Source organism: Oncorhynchus masou, unplaced genomic scaffold, assembly GCF_036934945.1.
Source record: "Oncorhynchus masou masou isolate Uvic2021 unplaced genomic scaffold, UVic_Omas_1.1 unplaced_scaffold_1744, whole genome shotgun sequence".
In the NCBI taxonomy this organism is placed as follows: domain Eukaryota; kingdom Metazoa; phylum Chordata; class Actinopteri; order Salmoniformes; family Salmonidae; genus Oncorhynchus; species Oncorhynchus masou.
Window position 1 is genome coordinate 60,206 of NW_027007594.1, and position 24,366 is coordinate 84,571.

A 24,366-nucleotide genomic window follows, 5' to 3' on the forward strand; every position below is an offset into this window, starting at 1 on the left:
CACTGTCATAGCAGAGAGGGTGAGTCGCAGGAGAGGGCGGGCAGGGCCTCGCTTCAGTCTCCTCTAACCCGGGAGGGTTAATCACGTTTTAGTAAGCACACTCTGATGTGGTCTGCTTTGATACGGCAGGCACTCTGTCTGTCTGTGTCTGTCTGTCTGTCTGTCTGTCTGTCTGTCTGTCTGTCTGTCTGTCTGTTTGTCTGTCTGTCTGTCTGAAGAGTGAGCAAACGTCCGTCCGTACGTGCATTTGCTCACTCTTCTGGCTTTGACACACTTCTGAAAATACAACCCTCTTCTACACACACACACACACACACACACACACACACACACACACACACACACACACACACACACACACACACACACACACATCGTTCCAGTGGAGAGAGAGGTGGAGTGTGTGGAATGTTCTATCCTGACATGTTGTGAGTAAATAGGCCTGATTGGTTAGCAGCAGCAACAGTGGATGGACAGACTGACTGACAGACTGACAGACAGACTGAGGGACTGACAGACTGCGTGTGAAATGGAACCCTATTCCTACATACCGCACTACTAGGGCCCAAAGGGTTCTAGTCAAGAGTAGTGCACTATGCAGGGCATAGGGTGCCATTTGGGACATAGCCAAAGAGACAAACAGTACAGCTGCACCTGGGAATCTTGGACCCAAACGGAGCAGGCAGCACATTCATCATGTGTCCTACCCCCACGCATGGGATGGGATAGACAGACTGGGAAACATACAACAGTAGCCACCTGGGTCTGGTCTGCAGACCTCTCCTCGTAGTTCCACTGAAACAGTTTCCGTTTTGACTCCTCACAATGACAAACTGGCACACAGCACTGTGCTCTGAGGTAGACCTGGGTTCAAATAGTCTTTATTTTTTCTCTTTCTGATACTCTGCTCGAGTGACATGGAGTATGGAAAAGTACTTGCGGATGAATATGAAAATCTGAGTATTCCAAAATGATTTTACATTGATCAGAAATAAATGTCCCGAAACACACATGCATGACAAGTATTCTTCCTCATTTGAACTTTCTCTTTCATGGCTTTCCAGACTGTTCTCCTCTGTCAGCCACCAGACTCACACAGACTGACAGACAGACACAACTAGTTGTCCTGCCTTAGATGCATGATGTATGTTTATACTGGGTGTTTTCACCCCCTGTTTATCTTCTATCTCAACATACAGTTACAGAGAGAGCAACTGGTGCTCTGCCCGGTAGAGTGGTGTAAAGGGTGCTGGTCCCGGTGGTGTGGAGTGGTGTAAGGTGGTGCTGGTCCCGGTGGTGTGGAGTGGTGTAAGGTGGTGCTGGTCCCGGTGGTGTGGAGTGGTGTAAAGTGGTGCTGGCCCCGGTGGTGTGGAGTGGTGTAAAGTGGTGCTGGTCTCGGTGGTGTGGAGTGGTGTAAGGTGGTGCTGGTCCCGGTGGTGTGGAGTGGTGTAAAGTGGTGCTGGTCCCGGTGGTGTGGAGTGGTGTAAAGTGGTGCTGGTCCCGGTGGTGTGGAGTGGTGTAAGGTGGTGCTGGTCCCGGTGGTGTGGAGTGGTGTAAGGTGGTGCTGGTCCCGGTGGTGTGGAGTGGTGTAAAGTGCTGCTGGTTCCGGTGGTGTGGAGTGGTGTAAGGTGGTGCTGGTCCCGGTGGTGTGGAGTGGTGTAAAGTGGTGCTGGTCCCGGTGGTGTGGAGTGGTGTAAAGTGCTGCTGGTTCCGGTGGTGTGGAGTGGTGTAAAGTGGTGCTGGTCCCGGTGGAGTGGTGTAAAGTGGTGCTGGTTCCGGTGGTGTGGAGTGGTGTAAAGTGGTGCTGGTTCCGGTGGTGTGGAGTGGTGTAAAGTGGTGCTGGTCCCGGTGGTGTGGAGTGGTGTAAAGTGCTGCTGGTCCCGGTGGAGTGGTATAAAGTGGTGCTGGTCCCAGTGGTGTGGAGTGGTGTAAAGTGGTGCTGGTCCCGGTGGTCTTTACTGGTGGAAAGTGGTGCTGGTCCCAGTGGTGTAAAGTGGTGCTGGTCCCGGTGTTCTGTAGTGGTGTAAAGTGGTGCTGGTCCCGGTGGTCTGTAGTGGTGTAAAGTGGTGCTGGTCCCGGTGGTCTGTAGTGGTGTAAAAAGTGGTGCTGGTCCCGGTGGTCAGTGGTGTAAAGTGGTGCTGGTCCCGGTGGTCTGTAGTGGTGTAAAGTGGTATTGGTCCCGGTGGTCTGTAGTGGTGTAAAGTGATGCTGAAACTTAAGAAGGGGAAGCATCGACATTGCACACATAGATCTACGGCTTCTTAGACTAATTTCTATGTGAATTTGTCCGTGTCGCCCCAAAAAGTTACACACTGCAGCTTGAACTTAACTCAAATATTAACTCACAGAGCATTTCACTCTTAGCCTATAACAAAGGAAGCTTTTTTGTGCTTTGCTCCATCCAATCCTATCCATGGCTATTTGTTACCCTCTTTTCTCATCCTCCCCCCTTTTCTGTTTCCCTCCTCAACGTACGGAAGCCCAGGGTGCATTTTTAGTGCCCTCCCATAGAGGTCCCTCAGCTCCTGTTATGACCCTTATTTATGTATCCTGTTACAAATGGAAGTCGTGTCAGGGTCCGGTGAGCAAGGCTGCTCAAATATTTCCCTTTCAGTTGTGACTGTCTGACAAATTGAGGGATGACTGGACTGGACAGACACTTCTTCTTTGCTGAATGTTGTGTTTTGTTTGAGGCCCATGTCTGTCTGAAGACTCTGGACCTGCTTGGTTGATTTAGTGCAAAGTGGGGGTAGAGTAATGTCTCTGTCCCTGACCACTCTCTCAGACCAGCTGTGTGTGTGTGTGTGTGTGTGTGTGTGTGTGTGTGTGTGTGTGTGTGTGTGTGTGTGTGTGTGTGTGTGTGTGTGTGTGTGTGTGTGTGTGTGTGTGTGTGTGTGTGTGTGTGTGTGTGTGTGTGTGTGTGTGTGTGTGTGTGTAAATGTCAACTCTCAACAATAACAACAGGACATCATTATTGTAAGGTGATATTTGATGATGGTGTACTACAATCTGGTCAACTCTCAATCTGTCCCACAATAACAACAGGACATCATTATTGTAAGGTGATATTTGATGATGGTGTACTTACAATCTGGTACAACACGGTCATTATGTGGTGGAAGCCTGTCAATCTGTCCCACAGATAAACCATCTCCACAGGTTGTCTTATCCAAGCATGGCTGGAATGTGTCTTATCCAAGCATGGCTGGAAAGAATCTTATCCAAGCATGGCTGGAATGTGTCTTATCCAAGCATGGCTGGAATGTTTCTTATCCAAGCATGGCTGGAATGTATCTTATCCAAGCATGGCTGGAATGTATCTTATCCAAGCATGGCTGGAATGTTTCTTATCCAAGCATGGCTGGAATGTATCTTATCCAAGCATGGCTGGAATGTTTCTTATCCAAGCATGGCTGGAATGTATCTTATCCAAGCATGGCTGGAATGTGTCTTATCCAAGCATGGCTGGAATGTGTCTTATCCAAGCATGGCCAAGTCTTATCCAAGCATGGTTGGAATGTATCTTATCCAAGCATGGCATGGCTGGAATGTGTCTTATCCAGGCATGGCTAGAATGTATCCTTTCCAAGCATGGCTGGAATGTGTCTTATCCAGGCATGGCTAGAATGAATGTATCCTTTCCAAGCATGGCTGGAATGTGTCTTATCCAGGCATGGCTAGAATGTATCCTTTCCAAGCATGGCTGGAATGTGTCTTATCCAGGCATGGCTCCAAGCAGAATGTATCCTTTCCAAGCATGGCTGGAATGTGTCTTATCCAGGCATGGCTAGAATGTATCCTTTCCAAGCATGGCTGGAATGTGTCTTATCCAGGCATGGCTAGAATGTATCCTTTCCAAGCATGGCTGGAATGTGTTTCATTCTCCTAATATTCAGTGGTATTATTTTGTGTCGATCAACAAGTCGTTGTTTAAGTCAACTGGGCTCTGTTAATTACAGTAACACTTAGCAACCACCTATAGATACAGAACCCTCCATCACACAGACAGTTGGACACGGCAGATGAGAACAACCCAGTCAAAGAAAGAACACACTTGTTCAGTATATCTCTCTGTTGTCATCTGGCTTTGGTTCAACTGTAGATCATGTCTGTCATTATTTGGAATATCATTATTCTGACTTCATAGCAATCTGAAATGAATGGATATCTTCACCTTGTGTTCATATCAGATGTTGTTGAACTTCCTGCTCATACAGTGATGGTAACTTTGCATGCATGGGGGAATGTGTCTGTCTCCTCATGGTGTATGTCTACAGTGCAGCTGGAGCTAGGTCAGAGGCACTCCAACATTAGTGACAATCTGGTTAGCATTATCTACATGTCAAGGAAAGGAAAGATCCCTTGTCTGCCACTATTGATGTTCTGTAGTTCCGTCTCTCCCTCCCTCACTTTTCATCCCTCTCTCATTTCACTCATATGACTTGGTTTGGATTTGGTATTATGGGAAATGGGGATTTTTCTTAACGTCTGGTCCAGTGTTGTGTTTCTATGGTGATGTCCTTGCTGTCGCTCTCCTAAAGAGTTAGTTATCTCTTCCTAACTGGTCCAGTGTTGTGTTTCTATGGTGATGTCCTTGCTGTCGCTCTCCTAAAGAGTTAGTTATCTCTTCCTAACTGGTCCAGTGTTGTGTTTCTATGGTGATGTCCTTGCTGTCACTCTCCTAAAGAGTTAGTTATCTCTTCCTAACTGGTCCAGTGTTGTGTTTCTATGGTGATGTCCTTGTCCTGTCTATGGTGATGCTCTCCTAAAGAGTTAGTTATCTCTTCCTAACTGGTCCAGTGTTGTGTTTCTATGGTGATGTCCTTGCTGTCGCTCTCCTAAAGAGTTAGTTATCTCTTCCTAACTGGTCCAGTGTTGTGTTTCTATGGTGATGTCCTTGCTGTCACTCTCCTAAAGAGTTAGTTATCTCTTCCTAACTGGTCCAGTGTTGTGTTTCTCTGGTGATGTCCTTGCTGTCACTCTCCTAAAGAGTTAGTTATCTCTTCCTAACTGGTCCAGTGTTGTGTTTCTGGTGATAAAGAGTTGTTATCTCTTCCTAACTGGTCCGTGGTGATGTCCTTGCTGTCACTCTCCTAAAGAGTTAGTTATCTCTTCCTAACTGGTCCAGTGTTGTGTTTCTATGGTGATGTGCTTGCTGTCGCTCTCCTAAAGAGTTAGTTATCTCTTCCTAACTGGTCCAGTGTTGTGTTTCTATGGTGATGTGCTTGCTGTCGCTCTCCTAAAGAGTTAGTTATCTCTTCCTAACTGGTCCAGCATACTGTTCCTCACATGAGTCACTTAGAGGCTTATAGAATTCTAAAGAGTATAGGGAACATCAGTGAGGAGATTTTTCCCACTCTTGGGGGTGATGTGCAGGACAGATGGATATGGGTCTGTGCAGTCAGTCTTATGGCAAACAGAAGAGAATAACATAACTGGAATGGCAGATGTGTGTCTAACCTAGATAGAGGAGAGGGGAGGGAGAGTCACAGCACTGCCTGCCATGGCACAGACAGAACTAGCCCCATCTTTCATGTGTTCCCTGGTATTTTTATGACAACTCATCAGGTTCATGTGCAACGGGCCCATTCTTGTAACCAAACACAGAGCTGCAGAAACAAGCGTCTCTCTCTTTCTCTTCAATCCCTCTTTCTCTCTCTCTTTCCCTCTGTCTCTCTCTCTCTCTCTCTCTTCTCTCTCTCTCTCTCTCTCTCTCTCTCTCTCTCTCTCTCTCTCTCTCTCTCTCTCTCTCTCTCTCTCTCTCTCTCTCTCTCTCTTCTCTCTCTCTCGCCCACTCTCTCTCAATTCAACTCAACTCTTCCTCTCTGTCTCTCTCCAGCTCTGGGACAGATCATGCTGTATGTGGATGGAATGAACGGCCTCATAAGTCACAACGAAACCGTCCAATGGCTTTACACACTCGTTGGATCCAAGGTACAGTACCAAGTTACCAAAGGAAATATCATTGTACTTTTGCATTTGACCATATAACAACTGTAAAACATGCATCCATCCTCTGATGGCCAGGTCAATCTATTTTCTTCCCCAATCCCTCTCTCTCTGTCCCCTCTTTCTTTTTATTTCTCTGTCTCTCTCTGTCCCCTCTCTCTCTTTCTTTCTCTGTCTCTCTCTGTCCCCTCCCTCCTTCTCTCTCTCTCTCTCTCTCTCTTCTCTCTCTTTCTCTGTCTCTCTCTGTCTCTCTCTCTCTCTTTCTCTCTTTCTCTGTCTCTCTCTGTCTCCTCTCTCTCTCTGTCTGTCTCTCTCTCTCTCTCTCTTTCTTTGTCTCTCTGTCCCCTCCCTCCTCCCTCCCTCCTCTCTCTCTCTCTCTCTCTCTCTCTGTCTCCTATCTCCTTCTCTCACTTTCTCTGTCCTCTCTTTCTCTCTCGTCCACTCTCTCTCTGTCCTTTCTATCTCTGTCTTTCTCTCTCTCTCCCTCTTTCTCCTCTGGGAGAGAGTGTCTCTGCATTTCCTGCTCTAACCGATTCTTCTCTCCTCTGCTCCTTCTTCCTGGCCAAGTGTAACACACAGCATGGTTTTGATCAGTCCCGATCAGGCACTCACTTTATTACACACAGATCTTCACATCCCTTCCTTTTTTTCTCTGTTTCTCTGTCTTTCCTTCTCTTTTCTGGCTGTACATTCTGACTGTACCATGCCTTGGTATTATTCACCCCTACAAGTACAACCCCTGTTCCCTTATTTCCTATACATCCTCTATCAGGCCTTTATCTCAACCCCTCAGGGCTGTCAGAGCAGGAAAACCTCTTATCGGGCACTATGTAATGACACATTTAAACCCTATCAGTGGTTAACATGCTGTACCTCGTTGGTGACATTTAAACCCTATCAGTGGTTAACATGCTGTACCTCGTTGGTGATATTTAAACCCTATCAGTGGTTAACATGCTGTACCTCGTTGGTGACATTTAAACCCTATCAGTGGTTAACATGCTGTACCTCGTTGGTGACATTTAAACCCTATCAGTGGTTAACATGCTGCACCTCATTGGTCACATTTAAACCCTATCAGTGGTTAAAACCTCTTGGAACTCCCCATCCCGGATCCGGGATCGTGACTAAAGCCTCAGGCTCATTAGCATAACGCAACGTTAACGATTTCTGAAAATCGCAAATAAAATGAAAATAATGCGTCTGCTCTCAAGCTTAGCCTTTTCTTAACCTCTTACACTTATGGTGGTGCTATTTCATTTTTGGAACCTCGTTCCCGTTTTAAACAAGATATTTTGTCACAAAAGATGCTCGACTATGCATATAATTGCTACTGTTGAAAGAAAACACTCTGACGTGTCCAGAAATACAAATATCTTCTCTATGCGTGCCCTTTAACATGCAGGCAAAACCAAGATGACTTGGCATCAGGAAATGACAAGGATTTTGAGGCTCTGTCTTTCATGATCTCCTTATATGGCTGTGAACGCAAGAGGAATGAGTCTGCCCTTTCTATCGTTTCCCCAAGGTGTCTGCAGCATTGTGACGTATTTGTAGGCAGATCGTTGGAAGATTGACCATAAGAGACCACATTTACCACGTGTAACATGGTGTCCTCGAAATTGGTCACGCAAAAGTCACCTGCCAGTATTTTTCCATGGGGCACAGAGAGAAGCAAGCTTCCACGAACTGCATGTCAATGAAGAGATATGTGAAAAAACACCTTGAGGATTGATTCCAAACAACGTTTGCCATGTTTCCTCGATATTATGTAGTTAATCCGGAAAAAGTTTCACGTTGTAGGTGACTGCATTTTCGGTTCGTTTCAGTGGTTAGAAAACGGAACGATTTCTCCTACACACAGACGCTTTCAGGAAACACTGCGCATCTGGTATTGGCTGGGAGTCTATCTCATTGAAAACATCAGAAGCTCTTCAAAGGTAAATGATTTTATTTATTTGGTTATCTGGCTTTTGTGAAAATGTTAAACCGTGCTACATGCTACACAAAATGCTATGCTCTTTGCATACTCTTACACAAATTAGTCAATTTCTATGGTTCAAAAGCATATTTTGAAAATCTGAGATGACAGTGTTGTTAAGAAAAGGCTAAGCTTGAGAGCAAACGCATTATTTTAATTTTATTTGCGATTTTCAGAAATCGTTAACGTTGCGTTATGCTAATGAGCCTGAGGCTTAGTCACAATCCCGGATCCGGGATGGGGAGTTTCAAGAGGTTAACAACATTGTCATCTCAGATTTTCAAAATATGCTTTTGAACCATAGAAATTGACTAATTTGTGTAAGAGTATGCAAAGCTAGCATAGGTTTTGATGTAGCATTTAGCACGCAACATTTTAAAAAAACAGATAACCAAATAAATAAAATCATTTACCTTTGAAGAGCTTCTGATGTTTTCAATGAGGAGACTCTCAGTTACATACCAAATGCGCAGTTTTTCCTGAAAGCGTCTGTGTGTAGGAGAAATCGTTCAGTTTTCTACATTGCTGCTACCTCGTTGGTCAAATTCAGTCACCTACAACGTAAAACTTTTTCCGGATTAACTACATTTAATATCTATCCGAAACATGGCAAACGTTGTTTGGAATCAATCCTCAAGGTGTTTTTTCACATATCTCTTCATTGATATGCAGTTCGTGAAGCTGCTTTCCTTTCTGTATCCCATGGAAAAATACTGGCAGCTGTCTTGGTCACATTTAAGGACCCTATCGGACACCTGGTTAAATGTGGTCTCTTATGGTCAATCTTCCAATGATCTGCCTATCAGTGGTTAACATGCTGCAGACACCTTGGGGGTCAGGCTCATTTTATTCACAGCCATATCAGTGAGACAATGGAAAACAGAGCCTCAAAAATCCTGCTCATTTCCTGGATCAGTGGTCATCTTGGTTTTGCCTGAAGCTCACGTTCTAGGGCACGCACAGAAAATATCTTGGTAGTTCTGGACACGTCAGAGTGTTTTCTTTCGAAAGCTATCAATTATATGCATAGTCGAGCATCTTTTTGTGACAAAATATCTTGTTTAAAACGGGAACGTTTTTCATCCAAAAATGAAATAGCGCCCCCAGAGCATCAACAGGTTAACATGCTGCACCTCGTTGGTCACATTTAAACCCTATCAGTGGTTAACATGCTGTACCTCGTTGGTCACATTTAAACCCTATCAGTGGTTAACATGCTGTACCTCGTTGGTCACATTTAAACCCTATCAGTGGTTAACATGCTGTACCTCGTTGGTCACATTTAAACTCTATCAGTGGTTAACATGCTGTACCTCGTTGGTCACATTGAAACCCTATCAGTGGTTAACATGCTGTACCTCGTTGGTCACATTTAAACCCTATCAGTGGTTAACATGCTGTACCTCGTTGGTCACATTTAAACCCTATCAGTGGTTAACATGCTGTACCTCGTTGGTCACATTTAAACCCTATTAGTGGTTAACATGCTGTACCTCGTTGGTCACATTTAAACCCTATTAGTGGTTAACATGCTGTACCTCGTTGGTCACATTTAAACTCTATCAGTGGTTAACATGCTGTACCTCGTTGGTCACATTTAAACCCTATTAGTGGTTAACATGCTGTACCTCGTTGGTCACATTGAAACCCTATCAGTGGTTAACATGCTGTACCTCGTTGGTCACATTTAAACCCTATCAGTGGTTAACATGCTGTACCTCGTTGGTCACATTTAAACCCGATCAGTGGTTAACATGCTGTACCTCGTTGGTCACATTTAAACCCTATTAGTGGTTAACATGCTGTACCTCGTTGGTCACATTGAAACCCTATCAGTGGTTAACATGCTGTACCTCGTTGGTCACATTTAAACCCTATCAGTGGTTAACATGCTGTACCTCGTTGGTCACATTTAAACCCGATCAGTGGTTAACATGCTGTACCTCGTTGGTCACATTTAAACTCTATCAGTGGTTAACATGCTGTACCTCGTTGGTCACATTTAAACCCTATCAGTGGTTAACATGCTGTACCTCGTTGGTCACATTTAAACTCTATCAGTGGTTAACATGCTGTACCTCGTTGGTCACATTTAAACCCTATCAGTGGTTAACATGCTGCACTTCGTTGGTCACTGAAGCAGTTATAACATGCAGAATGAGTTTGATATGGTCCCTAGTGCATGAAACCTTTTTCTGCTCTTGTGTGTGTGTGTGTGTGTGTGTGTGTGTGTGTTGTGTGTGTGTGTGTGTGTGTGTGTGTGTGTGTGTGTGTGTGTGTGTGTGTCACATTGTGTGTGTATGTGTGTGTGTTGTGTGTGTGTGTGTGTGTGTGTGTGTGTGTGTGTGTGTCTAGTTCCGTCTGGTAGTGAAGACAGCTCTGAAACTGTTACTGGTGTTTGTGGAGTACACTGAACCCAACACTGCCCTGCTCATCCATGCTGTCAACACCGTGGACACCAAGAGAGGTAGGAGAGACCAGACCACTACCCTACACACACACATTGTAGACACCGCGGGAGGTAAGTGTGTGTGTTTATTGAAAAAGACTGTAACTCTTTCCTCTGGTGGGGTTCAGTTACCTGCCTCTGTAAAAGCTCCACACTGTGTCCTCTCCAGTAGTGGGGGGAGGTGTGTGTGTCTCAACTTTGTCTAAGCCCATCACTCCTGTGGCTGTGTAAGGAGAGAGAACCAGATACCAGGAGCTCTGGGTAAGACTGAGACGGTCCATGACCCCACTGTCTGACTGCAGCGCTGCCTCATGTTCACACACACACACACACACACACACACACACACACACACACACACACACACACACACACACACATCACACACACACACACACACACACACACACTACTACCCTGGAAACTGTTCAGGACACTTGAGCTGCCTACAACTAGTAACATTTCAGCTTCTATTAGTCTAATATCACATGATCTACTCCTGATATCATTACAGTTTCAGCTTCTATTAGTCTAATATCACATGATCTACTCCTGATATCATTACAGTTTCAGCTTCTATTAGTCTAATATCACATGATCTACTCCTGATATCATTACTGTTTCAGCTTCTATTACATTTACATTTACATTACATTTAAGTCATTTAAACGCTCTTATCCAGAGCGACTTACAAATTGGTGAATTCACCTTATGACATCCAGTGGAACAGCCACTTTACAATAGTGCATCTAAATCATTTAAGGGGGGGGGATTGAGAAAGATTACTTTATCCTATCCTAGGTATTCCTTAAAGAGGTGGGGTTTCAGGTGTCTCCGGAAGGTGGTGATTGACTCCGCTGTCCTGGCGTCGTGAGGGAGTTTGTTCCACCATTGGGGGGCCAGAGCAGCGAACAGTTTTGACTGGGCTGAGCGGGAACTGTACTTCCTCAGTGGTAGGGAGGCGAGCAGGCCAGAGGTGGATGAACGCAGTGCCCTTGTTTGGGTGTAGGGCCTGATCAGAGCCTGGAGGTACTGCGGTGCCGTTCCCCTCACAGCTCCGTAGGCAAGCACCATGGTCTTGTAGCGGATGCGAGCTTCAACTGGAAGCCAGTGGAGAGAGCGGAGGAGCGGGGTGACGTGAGAGAACTTGGGAAGGTTGAACACCAGACGGGCTGCGGCGTTCTGGATGAGTTGTAGGGGTTTAATGGCACAGGCAGGGAGCCCAGCCAACAGCAGTTGCAGTAATCCAGACGGGAGATGACAAGTGCCTGGATTAGGACCTGCGCCGCCTCCTGTGTGAGGCAGGGTCGTACTCTGCGGATGTTGTAGAGCATGAACCTACAGGAACGGGCCACCGCCTTGATGTTAGTTGAGAACGACAGGGTGTTGTCCAGGATCACGCCAAGGTTCTTAGCGCTCTGGGAGGAGGACACAATGGAGTTGTCAACCGTGATGGCGAGATCATGGAACGGGCAGTCCTTCCCGGGAGGAAGAGCAGCTCCGTCTTGCTGAGGTTCAGCTTGAGGTGGTGATCCGTCATCCACACTGATATGTCTGCCAGACATGCAGAGATGCGATTCGCCACCTGGTCATCAGAAGGGGGAAAGGAGAAGATTAATTGTGTGTCGTCTGCATAGCAATGATAGGAGAGACCATGTGAGGTTATGACAGAGCCAAGTGAGTTGGTGTATAGCGAGAATAGGAGAGGGCCTAGAACAGAGCCCTGGGGACACCAGTGGTGAGAGCGCGTGGTGAGGAGACAGATTCTCGCCACGCCACCTGGTAGGAGCGACCTGTCAGGTAGGACGCAATCCAAGCGTGATCATTATTAGTCTAATATCACATGATCTACTCCTGATATCATTACAGTTTCAGCTTCTATTAGTCTAAAATCACATGATCTACTCCTGATATCATTACAGTTTCAGCTTCTATTAGTCTAATATCACATGATCTACTCCTGATATCATTACAGTTTCAGCTTCTATTAGTCTAATATCATATGATCTACTCCTGATATCATTACAGTTTCAGCTTCTATTAGTCTAATATCACATGATCTACTCCTGATATCATTACTGTTTCAGCTTCTATTAGTCTAATATCACCTGATCTACTCCTGATATCATTACAGTTTCAGCTTCTATTAGTCTAATATCACATGATCTACTCCTGATATCATTACAGTTTCAGCTTCTATTAGTCTAATATCATATGATCTACTCCTGATATCATTACAGTTTCAGCTTCTATTAGTCTAATATCACATGATCTACTCCTGATATCATTACTGTTTCAGCTTCTATTAGTCTAATATCACCTGATCTACTCCTGATATCATTAGTTTCAGCTTTTATTAGTCTAATATCACATGATCTACTCCTGATATCATTACTGTTTCAGCTTCTATTAGTCTAATATCACATGATCTACTCCTGATATCATTACTGTTTCAGCTTCTATTAGTCTAATATCACATGATCTACTCCTGATATCATTAGTTTCAGCTTCTATTAGTCTAATATCACATGATCTACTCCTGATATCATTACAGTTTCAGCTTCTATTAGTCTAATATCACATGATCTACTCCTGATATCATTACAGTTTCAGCTTCTATTAGTCTAATATCACATGATCTACTCCTGATATCATTACAGTTTCAGCTTCTATTAGTCTAATATCACATGATCTACTCCTGATATCATTACTGTTTCAGCTTCTATTAGTCTAATATCACATGATCTACTCCTGATATCATTACTGTTTCAGCTTCTATTAGTCTAATATCACATGATCTACTCCTGATATCATTACAGTTTCAGCTTCTATTAGTCTAATATCACATGATCTACTCCTGATATCATTACAGTTTCAGCTTCTATTAGTCTAATATCACATGATCTACTCCTGATATCATTACTGTTTCAGCTTCTATTAGTCTAATATCACATGATCTACTCCTGATATCATTACAGTTTCAGCTTCTATTAGTCTAATATCACATGATCTACTCCTGATATCATTACTGTTTCAGCTTCTATTAGTCTAATATCACATGATCTACTCCTGATATCCATATGGTTCTGTTCAAAGTGTATTTTCTCTATATATATGGTTTATTTGAATGCAGAGCATAGGTGGATTGTGGTACCTTTGGACTGACTGTGTGGGTCATGCTTTGTGGTGCAGGCTGTAAGCTGTGGTCCAATGCCATGGAGATTCTGGAGGAGAAGGATGGGGTGGACACAGAGCTGCTGGTGTATGCCATGACCCTCATCAACAAGGTCGGTCTCTCTTCATTCCCCTCTCTCTCTTCACCTCTTTTTCTCTCTCTCTCTACATATTTTTCTCTCTCTACATTTCACTCGCATCTCTTTGTCTTCTCTTTCTACATCTCTCTCTCTCGAATTACATCTATTTCTACATCTCTCTCTTTACAACTCTCTCTCTCTCTCCCAAATGAAGCCATTTGTGTGTGTGTTTCAGACTCTAGCGGGCCTGCCTGACCAGGACTCATTCTATGATGTGGTGGACTGTTTGGAGGAGCAGGGCATGGAGGCCATGTCTCAGAGACACCGTAGCAGGAAGGGAACAGACCTGGACCTCATGGAGCAGTTTAACATCTACGAGGTACCTCCACCTCCTCGGCTTAGTGGAATTCACTTCCTGGCTTAGTCACTTAACTAGTTTGTTGTAGAAACACTACCAGAGCACAATATTTACAAAACTTGGTCAAATATACAAATAAATACTTGACCAGCTTGATTTAGTTTGTCCTCAATGGGACCAATGGAATAGTCAAAAGTGTTGACCCATGTCTGCTTGGGACCTCATGTCCCCTGCTAGTCTAACTGTTCCCTGTTGTGCCTCCAGACTGCTCTGCGCCATGAGGACGGGGACGACGAGAGCCAGCCACCTACCGTGGGTGGGAAGAACCGGCGGCGTGCCAGCGTGGGGGGCACCAACGACCGGCGAGGCCTGGAGAGGAGACGCAGCCGGAGACACTCCCTCCAGAACGGGAGAGGACTCACCTCAGCCCCCGCTTCCCCCAGCAGCCCTCACTCTCATGGAGGACACAACGGTAGTTTCCTGCCCTTCGGAGGCCAGGGCATCGACGACGTCAGTGAAAGGTGAGTTGGAGCGGAGGAGAGTGGGTGATGGCTGGGGCAAACAGGAGAAGGGGAAGGGGAGAGGTAGAAAGTGTGAATGGGTTAAAGGGAGAAGCATATCCCTACTTCTGTTATTAACTGAAACTTGCCAATATGATCTTAAATGGTGGTTCGGAAGTGGTTCGGTTTATTTTTACTTCACTACCCAGAGAAGTCAGCTGTGAGGAATTGGAAAACACACAGATGATTCTGGATCCACGATACAGTTCAGAACAGGAAAGGGTTCGACTGCCAGTGTTGTATTACGTTATAGTCTGGGACAGATGTGTGTGTTCCAACCAGAGTCAATATGAATGAAGAACGTCATTATATAGTAATAAAAGAGAGACAGAGCACGGGCTGCTGTTTCAAAGTGACGTTTAGATTCATCTTCAGACTGTCAACGTTTTGTGAGCTTGTGGAGCTGCTGAAGGAAATATGAACCTTCTGTAAACAGTGATAGGAATTATTAGGAGTTATTATTCATTATTAGGAGTTATTATTGGTTATTAGGAGTTATTATTAGTCATTACTGTGCTCGTGTCCCAAATGACACCCTATTACCTATGTAGTGCACTTATTTTGGCAGTAACGGTACCATTTGGGATGCATCCCTGTATGTGTCCTATCTGTCACAAGTTATGTTTCCCTTTGAGGGAGTTTTTGTTGAATTTCAACCAACACTGCAATAGTTTTACTTCAATAATGTTAATGTGTACACAACCACTAGGAATTCACGCTTAACTAAAGCAAAATAATAATGCCTATTGAAATTTAAATACTGCAATATCTCATTTACATAAGTATTCACACCCCTGAGTCAATGCTTTGTAGAATCACATTTGGCTGCGATTTCAGCTGTGAGTCTTTCTGGGTAAGTCTCTAAGAGCTTTCCACACCTGGATTGTGTAACATTTGCCCATTATTCTATTCAAAATTCTTCAAGCTCTGTCAAATTGGTTGTTAATTATTGCTAGACAACCATTTTCAGGTCTTGCAATAGATTTTCAAACAGAGTTGTAAGTCTATACTGTAGCTGGGCCACTCAGGAGTATCCACTGTCTTCTTGCTAAGCAACTCCAAAGTAGATTTGGCCTTGTGTTTTAGGTTATTGTCCTTCTGAAAGGTGAATTCATCTCCCAGGGTCTGGTGATCAGCAGACTGAACTAAGTTTTCCTCTAGGATTTAGCTCCATTCCATTTATCTGTTATCCTGAAAAATGATTATAAGCATACCCATAACATGATGCAGCCACCACTATGCTTACAAATATGGAGAGTGGTACAATGTGTTGTATTAGATTTGCCCCAAACATAAAACTTTGTATTCAGAACAGATTCTGTACAGGCTTCCTTTTCACTCTTTCAATTAGGTTAGTATTGTGGAGTAACTACAATGTTGTTGATCCATCCTCATTTTCCTCCTATCACAGCCATTAAACTCTGTAAGTGTTTTAAAGTCGCCATTGGCCTCATACTTTGTAGTGACTGTGTGTATTGATGCACCACCCAAAGTGGTGCATCATTCAATGTCTGCTTTTTTATTTTGACCTATCGACCAAACTTATTTCAGCTTGCCATAACAAAGGGGTTGAATACTTATTGACTCAAGACATTTCAGCTTGTCATTTTTAATCAAATTGTTAAAAATAAAAAATATTCAACAAAATGTGGAAAAGGTCAAGGGGTGGGAAGACTTTCTGAAGGCACTGTGTGATGGCTACCTTTCACCCTGCCACACACAGCATCATACTGTCCACCATTAGTAATGACACTTCTTTTTAACTAGCATTTCTGGTAGCATTTCTGGTAGCGCTCCAGTTCGGTTCTGCCGATAGTTCAATTGAACCCAGAGGGTTATATGATACTGACTCCCACCAGTCCAGTCCACCACACACAGGAAATTCAGACTGCCTTTGAAGATCAGTGTTTTCCATATCGGTAATGAAACACAGGCGGGCGGGTTAGAGGAAACCTGACAGCACAATGGCCCTAGAAAGACTCTCGTATGCATATGATGTATGCGACAATCCTTTATCAATTAAAACCCTCCAGATATGACCACACAGTCACAGCCTAGTCAATGGTTGTGTCTCAAGTGACACTATTCTCCTACATTGTGCACTACTTCTGACCAAAGTCCATATGGCTCTGGTCGAAAGTAATGCACTATATAGGGAATAGGGTGCCATTTGGGATGTACACTACGATCACTGGTCCGGGGACCGTTACTGGTCCCTAAGATGTTACAGGCTGGTCCAGAGCTGCTGGTGTGTGCCAGATGGTTAGCTGACATTGATTTAGTCAGTTCTCATGCTGTTTTTTAATGGTATCAAGCACTGTATGTAATGAATGAAATGAGGACATACTAACTAAAAGCTATGAACCTCTTTGAACTATACTGCCTTGTGTACACATTTTTACCTCCCTCGTCAGTTTTGACAGGGTGTGCTGTGTGTACTGAATTCTGTCTGTCACTTCTTTGTCTCTTTTTCTGGACAGTTTTCTACTGTATTTTTTTCATGTTGTCTGTTGCATTTCTCCTCCTTTTCCTCTTTCTACTCTTTCCCGTCTATTTTCTCCCTCCCCTCCCCTCCATCCATCCCTCCACCCCTCCTTTTCAGAGAGGAGGAAGAGGAGGAGGAGGAGGATGAGGATGAGGAAGATGATGAGAGTCATGATATCACAGAGACCACTAGAAAGGGCTTCCACAGGTATTTCAGGAAAATAGCTTTCCCCCGAATAGAACCTCTTCTTCCATATCTTTCTTTCAGTCTTGTCCTCCATCCATCTCTCCCTTCCTGGACAATGTATAGTGTTGTTAACAGTGGATGGGTGTGTTAGAACTACAAAAAAAGCATATCTGTTATTGTAAACGTGTAATGTATTCCCCTTGGATACACCCCACCCCCTTTGTCCTCCCCTTGGCTGTCACTCTGTTGTTTTAGCATGGCGCCCATGCAGGCAGTAGAGGACTCCTCTAGCTTGTGTTCTCCTTTTCACTGTATGGTCAACCTCATCCCTGATGCCTCAGCCACCTCAGAGAGAGGCCCCTGTGTCCACCCCCCCTAGAAACACTGGCTCTAACACCCAGGATGTCTCTCCCAGTCCCAGATCTACTTCCCTGGTCATAGCGCTTGGCTGGGGGAGACTGCCAGGCACTGCCCACCCTCTGGGCCAACAGCACAGCACCTCTGTACCCTCCTCTCCCTCCCCCTCCTGCTCCTCCTCCCCCTCGAGGGGACATAGTCAGTCCTACCTCCAACTGCCCAAGCCCCTCCCACTCCTCCCTGATGTGGACCTGAGCCAGGTGTCTGCCTCTGCTGAGGCTGAGGAGTGTGTTGAGAGGGGTGTGGCCAGACAACAGCGCTACAGGTAGAGGTGCAGCAGCAACAGGAGCTCTACAGTTCACTTCTTCACCTCTGGCATTACATTCACTATGAAGGAATACTTCTCCAACTCAACACTGTCATCCCTCAACACTGGTGTCAGTGTCTTCATGTCTACCTGGCTCCCTCAAAATCCACTTGGCTGAGAAGCTGCCGTACTGAATGTCTTTTGTACAAGGGGTATAGACATAGTGTTAATGTCTACCGTGTCAGACAGATTCTGTGTTGTCCAGTCATATTTGCTTTCCGTGGCCTACGAGGCACTTGTAGATGGTCTCCCTCATGCATGTTATGTATGCTTTAACTTGTGTCCAGTTGAACACATCTTTAGCTTGCCTCGCCATTCCTTTGACCTTTAAAGGACCAGTGCAGTAAAACATTTGATTTTCCTGTGTTGTATATATATTTCCACACTATGAGGTTGGAATAATACTATGAAATTGTGAAAATAATGAAAATACCCTTTTAGTGTAAGAACTGATTTAACAGACCGCCTGAAATCTCCGCCTGTTTTGATGGATGGAGTTCTGGCCTGCCTGGTGACATCACCACGGTAGATGAGTTTCAGAAATGACAATGCATAGTCTTGGCATTAGGGCTCTGCTCCTTCAGGCAAGCTCACTGCCAGAGCCAAGCGTCATATGAAGAGGATGAAATAAGTGCAGGCAGTGAGCACGGCATGCTGTACCAAATCCCCTGAAGAAAGAAACAGACAACCCGCAGGTGGAGGCTGGGGTGGTGGTGGGATATCACAATCAGCAAGCATAGTGAGTAACAGCTAGTTACAGCAACAACGACAGCAAGAGACATGCATTCACGTGCCACCCAGCATCCAGGAAGCATGTGTACAACTGGTCAACTCAAATAGACCGAATGGAAGTAGAGTGTGAATCCAATTGGTGCAATATCTGCTAATGTGATCAGCTGATGTCACCACACTGGGGTTTCCCTTCGGAACCGGCTCCACTTTATTAATAGACCAATAAGAGCTAGTTTTCAGTTTTCCCCTCCGTACTCAAACCACTCCCAGATAGTCCTAGCTAAATTCTTACTTGAGAAATTGCTCTTTCCTAAGAAGCTATTTTTGTTTATTTTTGACCATTTGAACTGAAAAAAAATCACTGTGAGGTACTTAATAGTTATCCAGAAATGATTTGATATTGAGATAAAAAAACTTCTGCATTGGGCCTTTTAAAGATAGTTTAACACCAGATGCCCAGTAGGCTGCTACACTTTCCTGTCCGCTGTGTTTTATTTTGTGTTGCTTCTATCATCCATCCCGGATGGCACGCATACACAGGGAAAAACAGAAAGAGAAGAATTTGAACAAAGACGTATCATTTCCTTGACTGAGTCAGCTGCTAGATGTGCAACTCCAGTTGAGAACACTACGTTTTCCTGACATTTACTGCTCATCTGTCTTTCATTGTGGCGTTGCACCACAGTTAAACCCAGACATGCCTAGAAAATAAAATTCAAAAATGAAAACGCACCATAACTCACGTTTGAGTGTCTCTTAGATGTCTGTAATGTTGTATGGAGCTGCAGCAAACAGAGATAGGATGGAAAGTAGTGTTGCCATATTGTGAACAGACCAGGCCAGAAGTGCCTCAGTGTGTAGGCCTACAGTAGAACACTCCCTACCTCCTATCCCATATTATCATAGTCTTAATGACCCACCAGGAAGCAGAGGTCTTTTAACTGTGGGCTTTATGGGAATTTAAAACAGGTTTGATTGTTTTTAAAGAGTATGTAGAGTCTGTGTCGGTGGGGGGAGGGGCAGAAATATTCTCTTGCTTCTTGGAATCACCATGTATCTTGCTACAATCCTTCAGTCAATCGTTCTCCAGACTTCCATTTTCTTTGTGTTTAACCCTTGCATGCTTCTTTCCTTCATTACAATTTGTACTTGACTGTCCCTCTCCTCTGTCGCTCCTCACTGTTTCCCTTCAGCAGCCAAACAGCTGTATTGTATACATCTAGAGCACCGGTTAGTGCTGGAAGGTAAGACTTAGCCACTGTGCTAACACTAGTCTTATAGGTAAGACTTAGCATCCAGTCTTATAGTCTTATAGGTAAGACTTAGCATCCAGGTTAACACTAGTCTTATAGGTTAGGTTAACACACTTATAGTCTTATAGGTAAGACTTAGCATCCAGGTTAACACTAGTCTTATAGGTAAGACTTAGCCTCCAGGTTAACACTAGTCTTATAGTCTTATAGGTAAGACTTAGCCTCCAGGTTAACACTAGTCTTATAGTCTTATAGGTAAGACTTAGCCTCCAGGTTAACACTAGTCTTATAGTCTTATAGGTAAGACTTAGCATCCAGGTTAACACTAGTCTTATAGTCTTATAGGTAAGACTTAGCCTCCAGGTTAACACTAGTCTTATAGTCTTATAGGTAAGACTTAGCCTCCAGGTTAACACTAGTCTTATAGGTAAGACTTAGCCTCCAGGTTAACACTAGTCTTATAGGTAAGACTTAGCCTCCAGGTTAACACTAGTCTTATAGGTAAGACTTAGCCTCCAGGTTAACACTAGTCTTATAGGTAAGACTTAGCCTCCAGGTTAACACTAGTCTTATAGGTAAGACTTAGCCTCCAGGTTAACACTAATCTTATAGGTAAGACTTAGCCTCCAGGTTAACACTAGTCTTATAGTCTTATAGGTAAGACTTAGCCTCCAGGTTAACACTAGTCTTATAGGTAAGACCTAGCCTCTGCTATCTTAGGGCATCTATTTAGATACTGTACACTCAGGGGAGTTGAGGGGAATTCGGTTCCCTTTAGTGAAACAAATTCTACATGAAACTCATTTCTACATTTCTAAATGCTATTTTTAGCTGAATTCCTAGTGATTCGACAGTGGTGACCTGGACACCCTGGAGATTTAAATGATGCGTCAGTGCTTTTCAACTGTATCAAACACACCATGACATGGCAGTGAACCCTGCTGCTGCATGCTGAGCACCTCTTGGAATGCATCGCTCCCTGCTTCACTATCTCATTCACAGAGCCATTAAGAAGCACCTTAAAAAGCAGCAGGGTTGTTTAGAGGTCAGCTCTGCTCTTGAGTACAGTCATTTCCTCCCTTAAGTTGAATCCCACTCAAGTCCCGTTGCTCTTGGCTGTGTGCTTGTCTTGGGTGTCTGGCGACTGCCTTTCAGGACCTCCACAGGCAGAGGCAGTGTCCCAAAGCATACCCTATCCCTTATATTTCACGTTTAAAAACATAGATTTAGCCAGGCAAGTCAGTTAAGAACAAATTCTTATTTACAATGACGGCCTAGGAACAGTGGGTTAACTGCCTGTTCAGGGGCAGAACGCCCCACTATATTGGGAATAGGGTGCCATTTGAGGCACACATCCTTAGTGTTGGGAATTCTAACCGTGAATAACAATGTTTCCTCCTGTTGTTTCCAGCCGACACATAGGCCACGTCATGGCGCTCCCTGGCAGGTCCCAGGGTGTAGCCAGCGCCAGCGCCCCCACCACCCCTGTACACCGCTCCCAGGGTGTTGCCAGTGCCCCCACCACCCCTGTACACCGCACCTTTGCCACCTCAGGGGCACCACAGCTGGACTCCAAGTCTGACAGGTCAGCACCCAACCAATCAATGAATCAATCAATGAAATAAGCCACCTCTGTGTATGAGTTCCAGACACAGATTTAAATATTATTTATTTTCTTTCAAATAATTTAGGTGCGCTTGTTTTAGCTTGCCCAGCGTACTAGGACCAATGGAATAGTAATATGGTCTTCCTCTGTTGGGTTACCCAGACCTTCTCTGGGGAGCTTGTTGTCCTCCTCCTACAGACAACACCAGGAGTCTCTGACTGCAGAGAGAGAGAGGAGGAGACAAGACAGGGAGGAACGACTGCAGAAACTCGAGAGGGAGGAGAGGACCCGCTTCAAGTGAGTCCCAACCTGCATCACATCACACTACTCATAGATGGAAGTGTCCTTTTGACGTTTACATTGCAGTTCAGTTCCCTCATTAAAAGTCCCAAACCAATTCACCAGAATCAAACACAGAACTACTTTGTCCACAGCTTTATACACTTATCTGTAAGGTTACCGGCTGGAGTGATGGAGTTTTGTCTGGGATGAATAAGAGTCTGAGCTTTGTTCCACAATATATCAGATGAGTTGGAGATGTTTAGAAACTGGACATACTTGTCTGTCTGTCTGTTTATTATGGTCATCAGTCAGGGACACGCTGTGAGTCTAAGGAGGAGATACATGGTCTGCATCCCTCTACTGGGTCATAGGTCTCTGTTCAAAAGTAGGGCGCTTATTATGGGATAGGGTGCAATTTGGGGTGCAGCCATGGATATGTTGGTTCGGCAGAAAACAAAGTCCTGCTGGCCTGCCTTTTACTTGTTTTCTATGGCCATATAAAGACCTGGATGTCAGAAAGAGCCCTGGAAAGCTCCTCTGGTCTGTGTGTCTCCTCTGTCATGTCAGACTATTTCTCTCCCACAGTATCTACAACTATTCACACTGTCCCATTGGTTAACTAAGGATGTCTTTTAAAAAGGTACAATAGAATGTGAATGAAAACAAATATATGAATTGATATGCACAATAAGATATAGATCTCACATTCTTTTCACATACTTTCTCTCCCTCTTTCTCTCTTTCTCTCTCTCTCACACTCACTTACTTGGAACATTATCAGTCGGGATTACATGGACAAGAGGGAAGAGACAAGACAGGCCAGAGAAGAGAGGTATGTTGTCTACTTTCATTTCTAATATACAAATAGACACAGTGCTCTCTAGCAATGTGGATTCTAGAATCATTCAGATAGACACAGTGCTTTATATCAATGTAGATTCTATAATCATTCAGATAGACACAGTGCTTTATATCAATTAAGATTCTAGAATCATTCAGATAGACACAGTGCTTTATATCAATGTAGATTCTAGAATCATTCAGATAGACACAGTGCTTTATATCAATTAAGATTCTAGAATCATTCAGATAGACACAGTGCTTTATATCAATTAAGATTCTAGAATCATTCAGATAGACACAGTGCTTTATATCAATGTAGATTCTAGAATCATTCAGATAGACACAGTGCTTTATATCAATGTAGATTCTAGAATCATTAAGATAGACACAGTGCTTTATATCAATGTAGATTCTAGAATCATTCAGATATACACAGTGCTTTATATCAATTAAGATTCTATAATCATGCAGATAGACACAGTGCTTTATATCAATGTAGATTCTAGAATCATTAAGATAGACACAGTGCTTTATATCAATGTAGATTCTAGAATCATTAAGATAGACACAGTGCTTTATATCAATGTGGATTCTATAATCATTCAGATAGACACAGTGCTTTATATCAATGTAGATTCTAGAATCATTCAGATAGACACAGTGCTTTATATCAATGTAGATTCTAGAATCATTCAGATAGACACAGTGCTTTATATCAATGTAGATTCTAGAATCATTCAGATAGACACCGTGCTTTATATCAATTAAGATTCTAGAAACATTCAGATAGACACAGTGCTTTATATCAATGTGGATTTTAGAATCATTCAGATAGACACAGTGCTTTATATCAATGTAGATTCTATAATCATTCAGATAGACACAGTGCTTTATATCAATGTAGATTCTAGAATCATTAAGATAGACACAGTGCTTTATATCAATGTGGATTCTAGAATCATTCAGATAGACACAGTGCTTTATATCAATGTAGATTCTAGAATCATTCAGATAGACACAGTGCTTTATATCAATGTGGATTCTAGAAACATTCAGATAGACACAGTGCTTTATATCAATTAAGATTCTAGAATCATTCAGATAGACACAGTGCTTTATATCAATTAAGATTCTAGAATCATTCAGATAGACACAGTGCTTTATATCAATTAAGATTCTAGAAACATTCAGATAGACACAGTGCTTTATATCAATTAAGATTCTAGAATCATTCAGATAGACACAGTGCTTTATATTCAATTAGACACAGATTCTAGAATCATTCAGATAGACACAGTGCTTTATATCAATTAAGATTCTAGAAACATTCAGATAGACACAGTGCTTTATATCAATGTAGATTCTAGAATCATTCAGCTTTATATCAATAGATTCTAGATTCTAGAATCAATGTATAGACACAGTGCTTTATATCAATGTAGATTCTAGAATCATTCAGATAGACACAGTGCTTTATATCAATTAAGATTCTAGAATCATTCAGATAGACACAGTGCTTTATATCAATGTGGATTTTAGAATCATTCAGATAGACACAGTGCTTTATATCAATGTAGATTCTATAATCATGCAGATAGACACAGTGCTTTATATCAATGTAGATTCTAGAATCATTAAGATAGACACCGTGCTTTATATCAATTAAGATTCTAGAAACATTCAGATAGACACAGTGCTTTATAT

General features: G+C 43.5%; 1 protein-coding gene across 1 annotated transcript in view; it reads left to right on the forward strand.

Moving 5' to 3' along the window:
- The window catches only part of LOC135532143 (FH1/FH2 domain-containing protein 3-like), an 83,071-nt gene that overhangs the window by 42,907 nt on the left and 15,798 nt on the right, over nt 1–24,366 (forward strand). The window contains 9 exon segments of the mRNA XM_064959770.1: nt 5,840–5,934; nt 10,286–10,397; nt 13,572–13,666; nt 13,869–14,012; nt 14,256–14,512; nt 17,154–17,243; nt 21,343–21,516; nt 21,700–21,834; nt 22,601–22,651. Coding sequence (XP_064815842.1) covers nt 5,840–5,934; nt 10,286–10,397; nt 13,572–13,666; nt 13,869–14,012; nt 14,256–14,512; nt 17,154–17,243; nt 21,343–21,516; nt 21,700–21,834; nt 22,601–22,651 — 1,153 coding nt within the window.